This window comes from Notamacropus eugenii, chromosome 6, assembly GCF_028372415.1.
Source record: "Notamacropus eugenii isolate mMacEug1 chromosome 6, mMacEug1.pri_v2, whole genome shotgun sequence".
Classification (NCBI taxonomy): domain Eukaryota; kingdom Metazoa; phylum Chordata; class Mammalia; order Diprotodontia; family Macropodidae; genus Notamacropus; species Notamacropus eugenii.
Window position 1 is genome coordinate 300,346,010 of NC_092877.1, and position 19,305 is coordinate 300,365,314.

At 36.4% G+C, this 19,305-nt stretch overlaps 1 protein-coding gene and 1 long non-coding RNA gene across 2 annotated transcripts in view; one reads left to right on the forward strand and one right to left on the reverse strand.

Moving 5' to 3' along the window:
• The window catches only part of ICOS (inducible T cell costimulator), a 31,627-nt gene extending 14,092 nt beyond the window's left edge, over window positions 1–17,535 (forward strand). The window contains exons 2-5 of the mRNA XM_072617355.1: window positions 10,062–10,400; window positions 12,907–13,016; window positions 14,234–14,324; window positions 15,668–17,535. Of these exons, the coding sequence (XP_072473456.1) occupies window positions 10,062–10,400; window positions 12,907–13,016; window positions 14,234–14,324; window positions 15,668–15,681 (554 nt within the window). The 3' untranslated portion in view covers window positions 15,682–17,535. The remainder of the gene's footprint in view (window positions 1–10,061; window positions 10,401–12,906; window positions 13,017–14,233; window positions 14,325–15,667) is intronic.
• Window positions 1–19,305, reverse strand: part of LOC140509641 (uncharacterized) — an 89,255-nt gene that overhangs the window by 3,008 nt on the left and 66,942 nt on the right. The gene's annotated exons all lie outside the window — the stretch shown is intronic.

Genomic DNA, 19,305 nt, shown 5'->3' on the forward strand with positions numbered 1-19,305 from the left:
TATAAACAATAAGTCAATCAGATCTGAATCCACTGAATTGTACTATCTTTTAGTCTATATCTGCCCATCATGTCCTCTAGGATAGGGGGAGAACCTTCCTTAAATGCTTGTGCAGTTGTGGTTTGTCCTTCAGTCTCAAAGAAGGCCATGAAATCAGGAAGATCATACCATGACTTACAAGTCAATTGGATTTAACTGAGGGAGGCCTGGGCAAAGTCACCAGCCTTACTTTCTCCTCCAGAGGCATCTGGGTCCAGTGGGTAGATATAGATCAGGATAACTAGAGATGGCCCAGTAAGTAGTTTGCTGAAATCTAGGCAACTGTATAATATTTCTCTAATTATCTAGTCAAGTAATTGTCAAAAAAAGGAAGTATAGCATGATCTCTTGTTGATGAAGCCATGCTTATTTTTGTGATCATTTCTTTCACTAAATGTTTGGTAACTTTCCTTTTAATAACACATAGAATTTTTCTAGGCATTCAAGTCAAGTTTGACAATTATTTGTATTCTCTCTTTTATAAATCAAGACATTATTTTGTAGCCTAGGTTTTGTGTGCACGTTTTCCTCCCCATAAGCTTTTAGTTATCGTTTACAAAAATTTCTGGAGCAACAAGTACACTGAATAACACACATAAGGTTTGCAATGATTGCTTGTTCAGTTCAACAAACTTATTAAATTCATTGTTTAGGCGCAGAGTAGAACTTCCTCTTGTTAACTCATCCATCTTTTGAAATATAAAATCATCTTTAAAATAGTCAATCTATTGCTACTTTGTTTTTGGCAGAAAAAGAGCTTCAGCAGATTTCTGGATCACTGAAGTCCTCTGTTGCTACTGTATTGTGCCTCTGGATTTGTGATCTATTCTTGAATTCTTCATTTATTTCTTTTTTCTGTCTAGATTGTTTTCAAGTGCTCTAATTATAAAGTTTCTTCATTGATTTTAACTCAAATTTGCTTTCTTTCATGCTTCTCCATGCTACCTTCTCTATTTAATATATTTCCACATTTGAGTATGCTCAGTCTACAATGTTGTTCTCCCCCACTACCTCATTGAACTTGTTTTCTATCTTGTTTCTTTGGAATAAGGTTAAATGTGTAGTACCCTAACTCACATTCACACTTGTAGGTTGGATCTCCATGGGGGAGACTAATAGTACTCCCATGGCTGCTGGGGCAACCTTTGTGAGTAGTCACAATTAATGGCACTGTAGCTCCTGAGACCCCATTGGTGTTCAATTAAGATTCAACAAGAAAACAACTTTTGTTTTAAAGCCAAATAGCATAGTAAGAACAAATATTATAAAGCATTTCTCCCATAGACTTGAGGTGCATTCTCCCATCAGAATCTGTGGGAGAGAGTGGATATAAACTTAAAGTATCATGATAATGGGGAGCACAGATGGCCAACACAACTCAGAGGCCTAGAACTGCAGGACCTTGATGTCTTTTCTTTCTCTAGAATTGTCCCCACCAAATCACTGCTGGGTGTGATGTCTCGGGTAGATGGATGATTCTGTTGTTAGGCTGAATTGCCCTGCTCCTAATGCTAGACTGAGCTTGCCTTTGACAGGGTCTGGCACCCTTTCTGGAAGGACTTCTCCATAGTTCCTATATGATTATTCTCTGCTGCTTTGCTCATATGCTGAGCTGTTCATCTTTTCAGATGAATTTGCTCAAAGGCAGCAGGTGGCAGTGTGGAAAGGTAGGGCCTCTCTGGTTAACTTTCAAGACATTCTTTCTGGGTCAAGACTCAGTTCCCTCAATGAGAGACTCCATTTTTACTTAGGTGACCATCCAGAACATTTCTCAAATCTTCTGCCAAACAATCACCAAATGGTTGTTAGTATTCTACCCTCCTTTTACTTTTTTTTAAAATCCAAGTTTCCTCTGTTGGTCTTAAGCAAATGAGTATCTGAAAAACAAGGTAGTCTATGCACTGGGGACAAATCCTTTGTCTCAGACAAATCTCCCTCTCAAAGCCTCCCATGGTTTGGGTTCTGATCTCTTACAACCTACAGCTTACCAAAATCTGAAAGAGGCACTACTTTCTATAGGCTTCCAGAGTTGTATGCCAGGTATGGATTTCATTACCTCTGAAATCAAATCTACATCTTCCATTAGGGCTTCGAATCTTTCTTGTCTGAATTTTGAGTATTTGTATATAGAGGAAAGAGTCAAAGATAACCTTAAGTTGCAAGCCTCAGACTGGCTGGCTGGCTGGCTGGAAATAAGATGTTTCTCTCAGCAACTCGGGAAGTTTGAAGGAAGGATGTGTTTAGGTATATAATGAGATGTTATTCATTATTGGTAGCTGACATTTATATAGCACTTCAAATTCTATAAAACATTTTACATATATTATCTCATCAGATCCCTACAACAACCTTGTAAGGCAAGTGCCATTATTATTTCCATTTTTAAGATGTCACAAGTATTAGAAACTGGTTTTAGATATACTGAGTTTGAAATGCTAATGGAACAATGTAGTGGGGATGTCCCCCAAAGAGTTGCTGATTTGGAACTAGAGTTCAGAAGAGAGGAGATTGTAGGTTAAAATTTCAATGAGGTAGTGATATGCTGGTGAGGAAATCCCCTCTACCAATGAAGACCAGCAACTGTATTGCAATTTATGATCTTACTGAGCTACCTGAGCTACTGGGAGATTAAATATTTTGTGCAAGATAACACAGCCAGTAATTACTAAAGGTGGAAATTTCATCCAGTTCTTCTCAAGTCCAAGGATAATTTTCTATCCAGTACACCAAACTGCTTCTCATTTCAATTTTTCAGAAGAGAGAGATTAGGATTTAATTCATAGATTTGGAAATCATCTGCATAGAAATTATCATTAACCCACAGGAGCTGATATAATCGCCAAGAAAGAGAAAATAATAGTAATATGTAGCACATAAAAGTTTGCAAAGTGCTTTACATACGCTATCTCATTTGGTCCTCACTACAACCCAGGTGGTAAGTGCTATGATTACCCCCGCTTTGTAGATGAGGAAATTGACACTTGTCAAAGTTAAATGATATGCTCAGAGTCGTATAGCTGTTAATTATCTGAGGCAGGATTTGAATTCAGGCCTTTCTGACTCCAAGGTTGATCCTCTATCCACCATGCCACCTTGTTACATTTGTAATATGCATATTTTTCTTTCTTTCTTTCTATCTATCATCTATCTATCTATCTATCTATCTTTATCTCTATCTCCATCCATCCATCCATCTATCTATCATCTATCTATCTATCTCTATCCATCCATCCATCCATCCATCCATCCATCCATCCATCTGTATCTATCTATCTATCTATCTATCTATCTATCTATCTATCTATCTATCTCTATCTATCTCTATCCATCCATCCATTCATCTATCTATCTATCTATCTATCTATCTATCTATCTATCTGTCTGTCATTCAGAGAATATTTGTCTTTAATGGTTGAGAAATGGGTGATAACATAGTAAAGGATACTGAGTGATGGTTAGGAATGTATGAAGAAAACCAGGAATGAGTAGTGTCATAGAAGCCAAGGGAGGAGAGAGCATCACGGAGGAGAGGGTGATTGAGAGTGTCAAATGGTGTAGAGAAGTCAAGAAGAATGAATATTGAGAAAAGATCATTGGCTTAGTAATTAGATCATTGGTAATTCATTGAGAAAGTAATTCAAGAGAAAGGGTAAGATCAAAAAAGAATTGGAGGGGATTGAAAAGTGAGTGTGAGGTAAGAAAATGGAGCCACTTAGTGTAGAAAACCATTTCTAGGAGCTAGGTTGTGAAAGCAATAAAAATGAAGGTTTTTTTTTTTTTTAATGATAGGGGGGACCTTTGCATACTTGTAAGTGACAAGAAAAGAACCAGTGTATGAGAAGCTGCAGACAAAAGAGAAGGCATATTTGAAGCAGGCAAGCTTCCAGAGAAAAATGAGTATGGTAAGGGATGAGATTGAGAAGATAAGAAGAGACTTTAGCAAAAAAAACAAGGCCATCTCTTTCCCTAAGACAAATACAAAGGAAGAAAAAGTGGTAGATTATGTTGAGGGACTTTCAAGTCTGGAGTAGGGCAGAAGAGGAAGAGCATGATGGATGACCACTTTTCTTCATGAAATAGAAGCTGAGGTGCTATTCTGAGAGTGAAGGATTACAAGGTAGTACAGAGAGGACTTGAAGAGAAAGGAAATATTAGAAAAGCTACTGTGGAGAACATGATAATGAGCCAATGGGGAAGAATAGAAGAAATGTTGTGCAGCAGTGCGGGCCAAGTCAAGACTAGATAATATAAATTTGTAGTGGATCCAGTAATCCTTGTTATGTGACTTTCTCCAGGGTAAATTGGTAATACCAGAATAAGAACAAAGAAGATGGAGAATGGAAGTTAGGGTTTAGGAAGGCATGAGCCATGACAGGAAATGAGTTTGAATTAGTTTTTGTAAAAGCAGTATCAAGTGAGTCTGACTGAAACACAATTAGATGGTGGGTATCATAGACAGATTGTGTGTTAGTGAAGATAGCTAAGAAAGAAGATGTTAAAGAAAGGTGTGTGCATATTAATATAAGGGGGAAAACTATAGATTAAGGAGAGAGGAAGACCAACAGATAAGGGAAGAAGGCAAAGAAGAGACAGAACATAAGAAAAAATAGAGTGGGATTAAGAAAAAATTGCATTCAAAGCTTTAAGGGCTGGTAAGTCCAGCTTTTCTTTCAATTTTCTAATTATTTTCATGCTATTTTCCATTACATTATATGCTTTAGTGACAAAGGGCTATTTCTCTTTTGCAACATTTTGAACATGACCAAAAATGCTATGGAGAGTAGGATGCCATATAATTTAAAAAGTTAAGACATCACAGCCTTTCTTCATGTTCTCATTCCTCATTCTCACCCAATAGAAATACTTAAATACTGAACGCAGAGTAATTAGAATGCAGTTTATCAAGCATTCCTTGGACTCAGTTAAAAATAAACAAATTATTGGAAATCATTGGAACCCTACGTTTATGAAAAAAAAAAGCTGAACTGGCTTTTAAAATTACAATATGTTGAAAATACAGAGAGGTAAAGGTGTACACCTAACCAATTATGAGTAATTGACATTCCTTTTGAGACACACAGAAAATATTCTTGGCTCTTTTTGTTAGAGATAAACTGAGGTACAGCTTCCTGAAGTTTATTCTTTAAGCTATTATTAAATTAAATTTGAATAAAAACAGTCATTGTACAGTTGAAGAAGGTGAGAAGGGGTAGAGATAGAGAGGTAGAGTGGTCTGCTCCAGGGTAGCATACAACAGTAAGTGACAGACCAGCATGAGAATTTAGAGCTTTCAAATTCAAATTTAATGTCTTGTTACAAGTTAAAAATTTTAAATTAATTAATTAAAATAAATATAGAAATCTAAATGTATAATATATTATATATAATATAAAATATAAATAAAAACAAACAAAATTATAAACATAATATAAAACATATAAAATGATATTTTTATAAAATATAATTAAATATAAAAACAAAATTTTAATTAATTAAAATTAGTAAAAAGTCAAATTTCTCAACTTTTCCTCACCACCATTGAGAAGTGTAACATTATCTGTAACATCACTTTTCTCCCATGACTCTTCACTATCTTTGCATCTTTATTCCTTTTTACTGCCTTCCTTCCCTTCAAATATCTTGAGAGAATTAATCCCTCAAGCACTCTCAAAATTATTCTCATTTTGTAAATGAGGAAACCAAGTGACTTGTCTAAATTCACGTAGCTCATTTGTGCAAAAGCAGCATTGGACCCCAGTCTCAACAACTCCTGGTCAACTGGGCTTTCCATAATGTTGCTACACCTTGAAGTTTTTCTGTCTGGCTCATACCAAAAAGGAGAAGTAACACTGGAGATCAGCAGGTACAAAATTTAAGTCAGACCTGAGTGCAAGTCTCAATTCTAACAGAAGCCATGGGACCTTGGGGAAGTGTCTCTTGAGCTTCAGTTTCTTCATCTAAATTGGGGTTAAAAATGTTTATATTACTGTCATCAGAAGATAGATTTAAGACTCATGTGATGTATGCATACACACACACACACACACACACACACACACATACATATACACATCAGGGCAGCTAAGTGGTGCAGTGGATAGAGCACCAGTGCAGGAGTCAGGATGACCTGAGTTCAAATCTCACTTCAAACACTTGACACTCACTAGTTGTGTGACCTTGGGCAAGTCACTTAACCCCAACTGCCTCATCCTGGGTCATCTGCAGTCATCCTGATGAATATCTGGTCACTGGATTCAGATGGTTCTGGAGGAGAAGTGAGGCTGGTGACCTGCACAGCCCTCCCTCACTCAAAATAAAGTCAAGTGCAAGTCATATCATCATTTCTATGATGGCATGGTCTTCTTTGGCAACAAAGGATGAACACACATATATATACATATGCACATATATATGCATATCTATATAATATATACATCTATATGTATATCGATAAAATTTTTTAAACTGAAAAGTATGTTAGAAATGGGAACTATTGTCAGGGATGTGCCAGCAAATATTTAACAACGGGTTCTCACAGAGGGAAAAACATTTGCAGACATGCTTAAGTTTAATCTACATTATTAACATTTTTGTCTATGATTTTCTTAAATCTAGGCAATCAACCATATAAGAAATCAAGTCCTGATTTTGTACCATTTGCAGATTTCTGAGGTATAAATGGTCATGCTGAAAATATATTAATCAGAGAAAGCCTGTTTGAAGTGATTCCAGAATACCCCTGGCCTTCCTATTGATTAAGCTTGAAACAACCAAGAAACCCATTCAGGAGTTATTGGGCTATATTATACCTTCATATCCACTTTCGGCAGAAATTAACACACCTCAGGTTCTATTTTGTTTGCTTGTTTGTTTCCTAAGGCTTAGAAAGAAGACAAATTAATTTTCTTCTTTTTCCTATTTTTTCTTTTTTTTGGGCGGGGGCGGGGAGGATGGGAGTAGTGGCTAGAAACTACAAAGAGGTCTGGGAAAAGAAGTAGCAAAAGATACCAACACACGAAAAGAGGCCAACTTAGTCATCCTTTGTCTAAAACAGATGTCAACAGCTCTGTTCTCTCTTTAACCTGTCTTTAAAAATCTGACGTGACCCATAGCCCTTCCTACATGGTTACATTTGCAAACTTTTCTTTTTTGCCTCAGACTTCCTGAAAAGCCTAAAACCAATGGAGATCTAACTTGATACTAATGCAACCTCCTTTTTTGGGTGGCTGTTTCTGCTGTTTTTTCTCAGCTTGTGATTTGCTACCCAGATGAGGAATGGTGCCTTGTGGATAGTGTACACCCGATAAGCTGCCTAGCCTCTGCCCCACATTCCAGGAGGGTGGCTATGTTTTACCTGGCTCACACAGATACTGGGCCAGAGCACCGTCCAAGAGGGTCAGGACATGACATGCAGGGCTGAACCACCAAAAGTAAAGTTACTCTTCTCAGGTGGAGTCATGGAGAGAAAAAGTGGTATTTCCCTAATTCTTTCTCTGTCTCAGTAGTCTTTTATACTAGGCTGCTCCCCCTCCCCACCAAAAACAGAAGAGGAAAAGAAAAATAAAATAAAGTAGGTGTGCTAAATGAGGAGTAGTGAAGTCTTAAACTACAGGGACTTGATATACGCATGCTGTACCCCTAATCCTCCAGAGCGTCCAGAAAAGCAAAAAAGTTCATGTTCCCTTAAACTTATCTAGGGATCTGCATCTGGGTACATTTACACAGACATGTGTACTTACCTTAGCCTTTAACAGTGATATACCCTCCCTGATGCAAAGACTGATCCCCAGATTCCATCAAGAAATGCATTCATTCATTGCTCATACCAAGAGTGCATGTAATGCTTGAACTCAGAATTATCACAAAATTCCATCCCAGTCAGGATAGCTAAACCCTTTTATCTGTTTACCTCAACTCTTCCTACCCACTTACAAGTCAATCTCGCAATGTCCACTTCTGCCACAAATATCAGTATTAGGGGAAGATCCTGATAGCTCTTTTAGAGTCTTTGAATGAGTGTTTTAGGGGTGACAACCACTCCCACCAGAAGTACCTGTGCCTACTTTGCCTCTGCTCCAGCTGCCAGTTCCTGAACTCCAAGAATATATTTCACAGAAATATTATAAAGATCAAATGATATGGTATATTTAAAAGGTTTGGAACACTTAAAATGTTACAAAAATATCAGCTAGTATTATTATCATTGCTTAGCATCAGGTTCATATAGAATTAATTAATATCTAGTAGGAGGGCTATGCTTATATGGGTAGGCTTACCCCTAATCTTTTCTTCTTTCTTTTCTCTTTGATTGAAAAGGCTAAACCTATAAATTATCAAACATTATTTCTCCTGTTTATTTTTAGCATCAAATCCTCAAATTAAAAATCCATTTGCTATTTTACATGACATATATTGTTTATAATTTTCTTCTGGATGATATCTTTTCCAACATGGAAACTCTCTAAAAAAGAAAGGTCCGATGTATTTGATTGAGTTTTTGGTAGGACTCTTGAGAAATAAAAACTTAATCAAAACCAAACTATCATTCTAGAGTTTAAGCTTAATCTGTTGTTGAGACTTTTGCTGCTTAGTCAGGAAAACCACAGCTTCCTCCTTTCTCCTCTCTTTACCAGACAAAAAATATGGGACGCATTCACTTAACTCCCACCATTTCTGACGAATAGTAAACATATGCTTGTTGACTGAATGATGAAACTGATTATTTCTTCATTTTCAATTCCATTTTCCCTCCCTCTCTTTTCTCAGTAGATACAGCGTAATTTATGGACATTCATATTGGGGAATGACCTTTTTTTTTTTTTATTTTTTTGGGTCTCTAATGAGAAAGAATGAATTTTTAAAATAATTATCTCTATTCATACTTAGATTGGACCATTTTGCCCTTCTAGAATTTTATTTTTAATGGTGTCCTATATTTATTGTTTTCCTTTTTTGACTGGAAGCTTACAATTGTTTAAATGTTCATTCATTCTTCTAAGTAACCTGATACTAACAGACTGAGGGCACTCAATTTCCTCATCACTGGACCAATGATTTAAAAGTACTCTTTATTTGCTGAGAAATCTTGGACCTTTAGCAATTTACATGGTCCAAATCCTGACTATTAGGTACAGGACCACAGAGATTTCCAAGATCTCCAACAACTGACCTATAGACAACTAAAAGAGCTAGGAAGGGTCAACATTGTTGACTTCTTCCATTTGGTGCTAAATGAATAGAAGTAGAGTACGGAATCAAAGATTTAGGGTTGGAAAGGACCAATCACTTAGTCCATCACTCTCATTTAACAAATGAGAAAGTGGAAGCCTAGAGAAATGGAATGACTTGCCCAACGTCACAGAGTGACAGAATATCCATGAGGCAGATAATTCACTTCACTTTCTGCCTCATCCCCTCTACTAAATTTAAAACGATTTTATACACCAAATAGAATGTGTAACATGCAATCAATCAACATGAACCATTTCCTGTTCAGATTATCACCAATGTATGCTCTTTTATCTTTACATTTTAGCTATGGGGAAACAGTCTTGATGATTAATATCTACAGACTTTTTGGACATCTTGTGTTATGGGCCTGACTAGGCAATGAGGTCTTCAAATAGAACATGAATGACCACTTGTCCAGGCAAAGATCATTCCTTATCTAGCTATGGGTTGGACTAGATGACCCGAAGTCTTTTGCAACTCTGAGATTCTATGAGTCCAAATTAGAGTTTGAACAAGGAATAGAATTAATGGTATAAATATTTGTTGTTTATTGCTATATCATTTTTGTTTATTTCCACTAAGCAACCTCAATGGATACAACTGATAGAAGGTAGCCTGCTTTCAATAGCTATTCATTTTTGTTTCCTGAGATCATAATTTTCTGTTCTTATTGACTTTGTAAAGCTCTAACTTAAGGTAAGATGTGAAAGGTGATTGCTCTTATATCCTTACACTGTTACTCAGAAACACACATACACACAAAATGCTACTTGTTTTTTTTCCTCCTCCAGAAAATTTCAATGAGTCTGCCCAGCTGCAGTTGATTGAATACCATAACAGAGGCTTAAAATTGACCTGCCGCTTTCCTGAAGATGCCCGGGACTTTAAAATGCAGTTGTTGAGTGGGACTGGAAAGCAAAAAATCTGTGAACTCAAAAAGGATAAGACAGGTGTTCAAATGACCAAGGAGATGGTATCTTGTCAGGCCGATCTTTTCAACACAAGTGTAATTTTCTTCTTGTCTGACTTGAACAGCACTCATACTGGCCATTACTTCTGTAGTCTACATATTACGTTTCCTCCTCCTTATCAGAACAGTACTTCAGATGGAGTTTATGTACATATCTATGGTAAGAGAACTTTCAAAACCTATTCTGTTTAAAAGGGAAGGAGAAAATAGGGGGAAAAAAGCCATTGTTAGAGAGACATTTGCATATGCATTTTGCTCACTATGATAAAATGTCTCAACAAATCAAGAGCCTTTGTTGTTGGCATTTCTTTAGTTTTACCAAGTCACAATTATTTCCTAATGGAAAAACATAAGGTGGTAACTTTAAAATTTATTTTTATTACAAATCTATAGGAACATTTTTTACTCAATGATAATGAGAAATCCAAAAGAGCTAACATTCATACAGCTCTTTAAGGTTTGGGAAGATATGTGTGTGCGTGTATGTATACACATACATACATATAAACATATATGTATGTGGGTATGAATGTGTATGTATATGTATACATATATCTACATACATACATGTGTGTATGTATGTAGATATATGTATACATATATCTACATACATACACACATGTATACGTACATATATATTCATTTTTTTCCCCCAATACAACCCTGCAAAATAGGTGCTACTATTACACCCTTTGCAGAAAGGAGAAAACTGAAGCTGAATGGTGTTAAATGACTTGCCCTGAGTCACCCAGCTAGTAAATACCAGAAGCAAGATTTGAACTCAAGTCTTTTGGATTCTCTTATTCTCTACATTGTGCTATTTAGGTGCCTAATAAGATATTCCTTTTAAATGCATGTTCCTAAAAGCTAAAAACGAATAATGATTCAAAATACATTTCTTTGGTCTCTACTGTGTGCAAAGTGCTATATTAGGTGCTGAGGGGTAAAGCAGCAGTTTTTGCCTTCAAGAAACTTAATGTTTACTGAGAAAAATATTAAGAAAAAATGACCACACCTGAAAGGGTGATAATATAAGCCCCAAACCTGAGGTTATAGATAGAAACTTCCAAAATGTTTAGCTGAACTAGCTATGACGTAGTGAAAAGAATGCTGACCATGGAATTATGAGACCTGGGTTCAGATTCCAGCTTTGATAACTGGCCTGTCTTAAGTCTCCCCAACTCCACCATATACTCCATCATCTACTTGGCTCTTAAAACCCTTAATTCCCTTCCAGGCTCAGTGCAGGCACCATCTCCTATGCCAAACATTTTCTATTTCCCCAGTTATTAATTCTCAGTCCCTTTTTAAATTTAAGAATGTACTTATCCCTATAGATTTTGTTTCCTCCTGGTGGATTTAAATTCCTTGGGGGTAGGGCCTGCTTCACTTTTAATTTTGGCTCCCTGGTTCCTTGCACACAGCAGGTCCTAAATTTTTGCCCAGTTGAGTTGAGTTTGTAACAACAAGAATGTCACTTGTACTCTCTGATTCTTTTTATTTTTTCTCATCTGTAAAATAGGGATAATAATATTTGCAATAGCTCCCTCTCTGGATTGCTGCAAAGAAATGCTTTGCATATCTTCACAGGGCTAAAGAAATGCCAATCATTTGTTATGCAACAATGTTGGCTTTTCTAATGTGGGGACTCCTTCCACTAAGGCAAGTCAGAAAATGCCCTATAACATGTCGTCTCAGAGGTTAAACTGAAGATTAGATTGAAAGTTTAAGTGATCTGTCCATGATCATGAAGCCAGTATATGTCAGTTAAGACTTGAATTTAAGCCTTCTTGATTGCAAGGTTCTCCCTCTACTTACCACATTACACTGGCTCTCATTGTGAGCTATTACTAATAACATATACATAGACATACACATGCATACCCACATACATATACACATATGTATGTGTGTGTATACATACATGCACATACATATCTTTGCAAACCTTAAAGAGCTATATGAATTTTAGCTATTTTGTAATAGCTAACTAATTAATAGCTACTAATATAAGAATATAACATGTCACTTGACATAAGATTCACAAAATAGTGTGGTTAATAAATGGCTTTGAACATATGCAATGCTTATTCCTTACATAGATATCTGTTGCTATTGTTCAGTCATTCAGTCATATCTGATTCTTTGTGAACCCATTTGTGTTTTCTTGGCAAACCTACAAGAGTGGCTTGTCATTTCCTTCTCCAGATCATTTTACAGATGAGGAAACTGAGGCAAATGGGTTGAATGACTTGCCCAGGGTCATACAGCTAGTAAGTGTCTGAGGCTGAATGTGAATTCAGGTCCTCCTGACTCCAGGACTGGTGCTTTATTCACTGTGCTACTTAGCTGCTCCTTTTACACAGATGTAGGGAAGATTTATCTACCAACCACAGATTACATAAACTATATGTGCGTGTACGTGTATGTGTGTGCACATCTATATGTATGTATGTGTATATATGCGTGTGTGTGTATAAAATTTTTGGTGTCTGAACTGTTAACATAAGTTGATGTTTAGATTACTCTAGATCTATTGAATGTCATGAGTGTTTTAGAAGCATAGCCTGAGTCTGTTAAGAATGTCTCTTAGACCTGTATAGGAAAGAGAATTTTCAAAAGTGCCTTTCTAACGATAACGTTTGTCTCATTTTTTTCCACCTTAGAGTCAAAGTCTTGCTTCCATCTGGTCTTATGGTTATCTATTGGAATTGCATTTCTCCTCTTTTTTACTGGAATATTTGTTGGCACATTTTCTTACTGTGTAAGAAAAAAGGTGAGAAGATTCTGTCTTTTCTTGTAAAAACCATTCCTCTGCAAGAGAGATGATGCATTTTGGACCTAGCTGGCTGAGGAACATCAGGGATATTTGCTTGTTAAGGGGAAAGATAAATTGTATTTGCCAAAGTAATTTAAGAAAATGAGAGCAACTTCTCTCCAGATGTAGCTTCTGGTTAATTTAATCATCTGGATCAGAAGGGAAGAAGAGTCCTTAATATAAATCAGCAAGAGTACTCAGGGAGGAAATCTGCCTGTTGGCTTGTTCACAGCGTGATAAGTGGAGTAGAGAGATAACAGTAGATCGACTTACCTCTCTGGCCTCTTGAACTTGAACCAAGGAAGAAAGCCAGAACACAGGGAGAGGGCCTTGGCCATCCTATGTTCATTGGCTTTGTTTTAGCTTCATAGCCCACTGTGGCTCTGAATTCAAAGACCTAAAGCCTCAGTGAACAGATCTTCTGTTAACACATAAATATTCCTGATACCAATAGAGACAAATGAATCCATGACAGACTAAATATTGAAGAAGAGAAAAAAGGAGGTGGTGGGGTCAAACTTCAGGAGATGGTATGTGGAGAGGGCACCAAAGCAAAAATGAGGAAAATTTCACTTAAAAAAGATATAATGGCATAATATTTGTGCAGAAAATTCTTCCTTTAAGGGTTACCATTAGACATATAGGATCATACACATAGAACTAGAAGAAACCTTAATGGTAATTGAGTACAATCTTCGTGTTATTTGTAAAATACAAGAGTTGTCATTTTGCAGATAACAACACTGAAGAACATATTAAATAACTAGCCTAAAGCCACATAGGTCATAAGTGATGAAACCTAGGTTTTCTGTCTCCAGATTCTTTCCTCATGCTCTTTACTGACTCCCTTTGGCTTCTGTTGTAAATAAGTTCTAAAAGCTTAACTTCATGCTTCCTTAAAACTCCTGGACCCATTCGAAAGGTCTGTGATTTCATTAGCTGCGGAAACACCCTTTTCTTCTACCCCAAAGACCAACACAGATCTACAACTTAGAAAAAGCCAAGAGAGTTACTTGGGACACATAAAGGTTGTAGTACTTTCCCAGGGTCAGGATATGGCAAGGACTTCCAACGACGAATAGGAAAAAGAGGGCAGAGAACAAAACTGGCAGATAGAGGCTAGGAAATAGAGAATAACTAACTTATTTTGCTCATGGGGTGCTCTTTCTTTTCAGATGAGCCAAAGTCAAACTTGTTTGCATGAAACTAATAGTGAATACATGCAAATGGCAGCAGTGACTGCAGCTAAAAACCCTGGATTCAAAGGTGGGTCTTAATTCAGAACTTTAATCAATGATGAGAGTGTTAGGGTCCAAATATTTATGTTTTCTTTTAAGGGTAAAGGCCATTTCTTCTTGGATTGATTCTAATAGGTTTGAAAGAAGCAAGAATTTTCACATTAATAGTGCAGTTTGTTCTCCCTCTTGTACATTGAGAAAAAAACACCAGTTTGAGAAAAATTAATTAAAAATTATTCAAAAATTAGAACTCAGAAATTGTGCCTATTTTAGTTCTTTACAATTCACTGTTACTTTAAAAACTCAGAAATCTCCAGGATTGGAGTGAAGAGAGGGAATAAAATGATGTGGGCCACCACATTTTGCAACTATCCTACTAAATTTGGGAAAGAGACATGAGCATGAAACCATAGGCCAAGAAATGACCTTAGAAATAATAGGAACAATGACTTAGATCTGGAAGGGACCTCCAACCTCCTTATTTAATAAGTGTTTTCTCTCAGCCATGAGTATTCTAGACTCAACTCTATTTAGGTACTATTTATAATCACTGGTTGGTACTGCATCTTCTGAGCTCTAAAGAAAAATATCTTGAATGAAGATTCAAAGAAGAATTTATTTCCAATAAATAAATGAAATATTGACTGAGCATCTACTATGTGTCAGACACTATTCTAGGCACTGAGAAAATAATTACAAAGAATGAAAGAATTTTGAAAATAGGTAATGTAATGAAAGTTTTTTCAGAATAGGAAATATATTTCTTCTTAGTCCTGAAGAGCACCTAGGGCAGCTCCCTTCAGGGCTTAAAGACTTCATACAGCTAGTTAGCAGTCAATCATTAATATATAATAAATAAGCATTTGTTAAGCTTTTATGATAAGCATTTATCATAATAGTCAATAAAATGTATTATTTATTAATAGATTAGCACTTATTAAGAGCCTACTATGTGTTGGTATGCTGCTAGGTACTAGGGCTATGGAGATAAAAATGAAATGGTCTCTCCCCTCAAGGAGTTTATATTCTCTTTTGGGTAATATATCATTAAATGCCAGATGAATGGCACAAATATTGGCAGTTTCAAAACTTAAAGAAATATGAAATGGGGTGGTTGAGGGAGACTTTTTGAAGACCCCAGTCTCCCTGCTTGTAATATGCAGATGGTTGGATTATATCAATTCTAAGTTCACTTGTAGATTTAACAGTTTAAGAATCAATGAAGAGGTCAGATTTGAGATAGACCTTGAAGGATGGGTAGGATTTGGATAGCTGGAGAGGAAGGAGAAGAGCACTCTACAAGGAAATTCATTAAAAGAAGGTCTGGCGAATGGTGGTATCTTTATAACTAATTTAAAATTTTCATTACAGGTATAAGTGCATAATCTGAAGCTCAGGTTTCCAAGCTGGGAAGCATGCAAGTCAACTCTTTCTACATGGAATTCTGTATTCTTCATCTCACTCAAATAGAGTTTTGAATTTATTTGGCTAAACTATACATGGATCCCAGTGACTATATATGTTAATGGCTTTTCAATAGGTTGGGATTGTTGGGTCCAGCTCAGAACCAACATGTGGTTTATCTACCTTGGCCCCAGAAAAAAATAAACACATAAAAAACTATCTCAAAAAAGAATGAAGCCAACGCTATGGAATCTCTTCTAAGGAAAATATCCAGCACTTATCCTCAGATCACTCACAGACTACCTCTTCTTTTCTGTGGAGTCCAGTTTACCATTACTTAGCAAATGCCCTAGAAGCTTGAAATATACCCATAGGACAAGAGGGGAAACACTTGAACTATACCTAAGGACTTTGAAGATATTGGACAGCCCTACAGTATTCTTCTGACTTCAAGTATCTTAGGAACTCCGGGATGCAGCTCAGAAAGAGCTTCAATATCTTTTATTTTTCTCCTAGAATTCTCTTATTTACTCATTTCCTTCTGTGCATTTACTTGTCTATCAAGCAGAATCAAGGGGATATTTCTATACTATTTCTGTGAAGCTCAAAAAGACTTTGAGACCTCGATAAATATAATTTGTTTTCCCTAAAATAAATGATCTGTCACAGAAGCCCATCTTGTTACTTCAAGTTTACGTAATCCTATCGAGTTACTTCATTATTATCAGTGATACTCAGCATTGCTGTAGCTTCCTCCAATATTATCAGCCTTCTGGTGTTGTAGTATTTGGTGGCTACCAGCCAATGTCATTTTCATAGATCCAATTTAAACAAAAGATTTTCTGTGGCAATGTGGCACCCTTCTAGTGGAGGACTGACCGATAACTTGCTTGAAAAGTTCTAGGCTAGCTAAATGGCCAATAATCTCAATAAAACTGCTATTTGAAGATTGTATCCTTACATGCTAGAGGAGATCCCAGAATTCCCAAGCCTAAGGAGATAAAGTGAAAAGACTTGTTATAGCCTGCATGTTCCTGGAATAAGTACTAGAGGTTTGTCTCCATCATAAAGATTGAATGACTTCCATTGCTATTCACTAGCTCCAGGTCCTTTTGCCTTAGGGTTTGCAAACAACTTGAGGAGTCAAAGGGACCTCAAACCTAGAACTAACTAGGAAGTTCTGAGTTTCTGATAGGACCATAGAATAACTCCACATTCATGGCGGAGTTCTGCTACCTAGAATAGAATGAAATAGATTTCTTTTGAAACCTCCTTTGTCAGGAATATATTTAAAATGCAGTCTTTGGTTTTAATATCCCCTCTGCTTGTTTCTTTTTTTTTTTTTACATAATCACAGCTTCCAAGTGACAAAAATGTGTGTAAATTCCATTTTGTCTCTTATGTGAAATGAGTGTCTAGTAGTATGCAAAATGATAGTCTAGAATTCTTAATATTTTAGTTATCAATAATATCATTATGTATACCTATGTTCTTTAAGTGTGCATAATGTTGAGTTTGTACAGTACAATACTGAACTTGTAATTTGAATCAAGTTTTGATGTTCAGTGTCTTCACTTGGACTAACTCTCTAATTCTAAAGAGATTTTTCCATAAGTTTTTTTTGACTCAAGGTATTGAGTGGACACATAGGCTGAACTTTGGTATGTTGGCCTTTTGGTCAACAGGTACATTAATACAATGCTCTTTCTGTCAATAGCATTGAACATTTCAAAATAAATGTATTAAAAGGCAAAATTCCTGTCAAATGAATTTGGTTTAACAGCATCAGATTTTGAAATGAATTAAAAAAGTAATAAAGATAAAGTTTGCTTGTTGTTTGTTGTTTTTCATTTTATAGTCTAAGTAGCTTTCTTATTTTCTTGGGTGTGGAATACTTCCCTCAAAGTATCTTTCTGACTGGGTTGGGATGACAGGGATCTTTAAATTTCACTTGTGCCCTATCCACTACCTTTTCATTTTAGGACCAGAGGCAATCACAGGCAAGTGACCTGTATGAGTGCAGCAACTTCTGTCCCTGTCTTTTCAAATTCAGACTGTTACTACCTTGTCAGCACCAGAATCAGAATCACAGAATGTTCAAGATGAGAGGGCATTTAGAGATCATTTGATTCACCCTTTTATTTTTCCTCTGAGGATACCAAGGCTCAGAGAGGTGAAATTACTTGCCCAGTGTCACAGAGGCAGTTAGAGGCAGAGCAAGTTTCCAAGTTCCTCTGCCGTTACGCTTACAAATCAAGTTCAATAATTAAATAATTCAATAAACCTTTATTAAGCATTTCTTATATGTGCTAAGCTTTGGGGACATGAAGGGAAGGAAGGGCAAGGAAATGAGCATTTTAAGCACCTACTATGTGCCAAATATTGTGTTAACACTTTATTTGTATCCTTACAATGAAGTAGATGCCATTATTATCCTCATTTTACAGTTGAGGAAACTTATGTGGACAGAGGCAAAGTAACTTATCTAGGAGTCACACAACTAGCAAGTGTTGGAGTTAAACTCAGGTTTTCCTCCCTCCCAGTCCAGCTATCACATTGTACCACCTAACAGCCCCTGCTCTCATGAAGCTCACAGTTGAATGGAAATAGCACAGAAACAATCAGGCATAAACAATATATACACACATATATGCATATGTGTATGTACATGTATATATATATATACATACATACATACCTATATATATACATATATAATAAATTGGGGATACTTTTGGGGAGGGCATTAAGATTAAGGAGGACTAGGAAAAGCTTGTAGAAAGTGGGACTTCACTTGAAACTTGGAAGGAAACCAAAAGGCAGAAATGATGAGAGAGAAAGTTCAGATGTGAAGGGTAGCCTACAAAAACTTTCAAAGTTGGGAATTGAGTGCTATGTTCAAGGAATGGCTAGGAAGTGAGAGTCAGTGTATAGTAGGGCATATAAAAGGAAGTAAGGTATAAAAAGACTGGAAAGGTAGGAAGGAGCCAGGTTATGAGGGCTTTAAAAGCCCAACAGAGGTTTTTATATTTTGACCTGGAGTCAATAGGGAATCACTGGAGTTTATTGAATGAGGGAAGGGAGGTGACATGGTCAGACAGCTGACCGGAGGATGGATTGGAGTAGGGAGAGACTTGAGTCAAGGAGACCAACCAGCAGACTATTGCAATGGCTCAAATGTGAGATCATGAAGATGTGATGAGGAACTTGATAAATATTTGTTGAATGAACAAATGAAAGACCAAACTTGAAGACAGTAATTATGTCTCCACTAAGTCTTCTCACTTTCAGAGACATTTCTAGATTTTTTCAGCCCATCTTTTGTAGGACATGGTTTCCAGACTCTTTGTTGTCTTGATTTCCCCTCCTTTGGATATGTTATAGCCTACCAGTGACCATTCCCTTTACACTTTCTTACTCTATACTTTATGCATATATATATGTATATATATATATACATATATATATATTCAATCTAAGGTATCACTGAGTTTTATTGTTTGTTTTTGGCAGCCATATTATCTGGTTGGCATTGAACTTGTAGTCAGCTAAAACTCTTGGATCTTTTCATATGTATCAAGTAAGCCTCCCACATTTTCTAAATC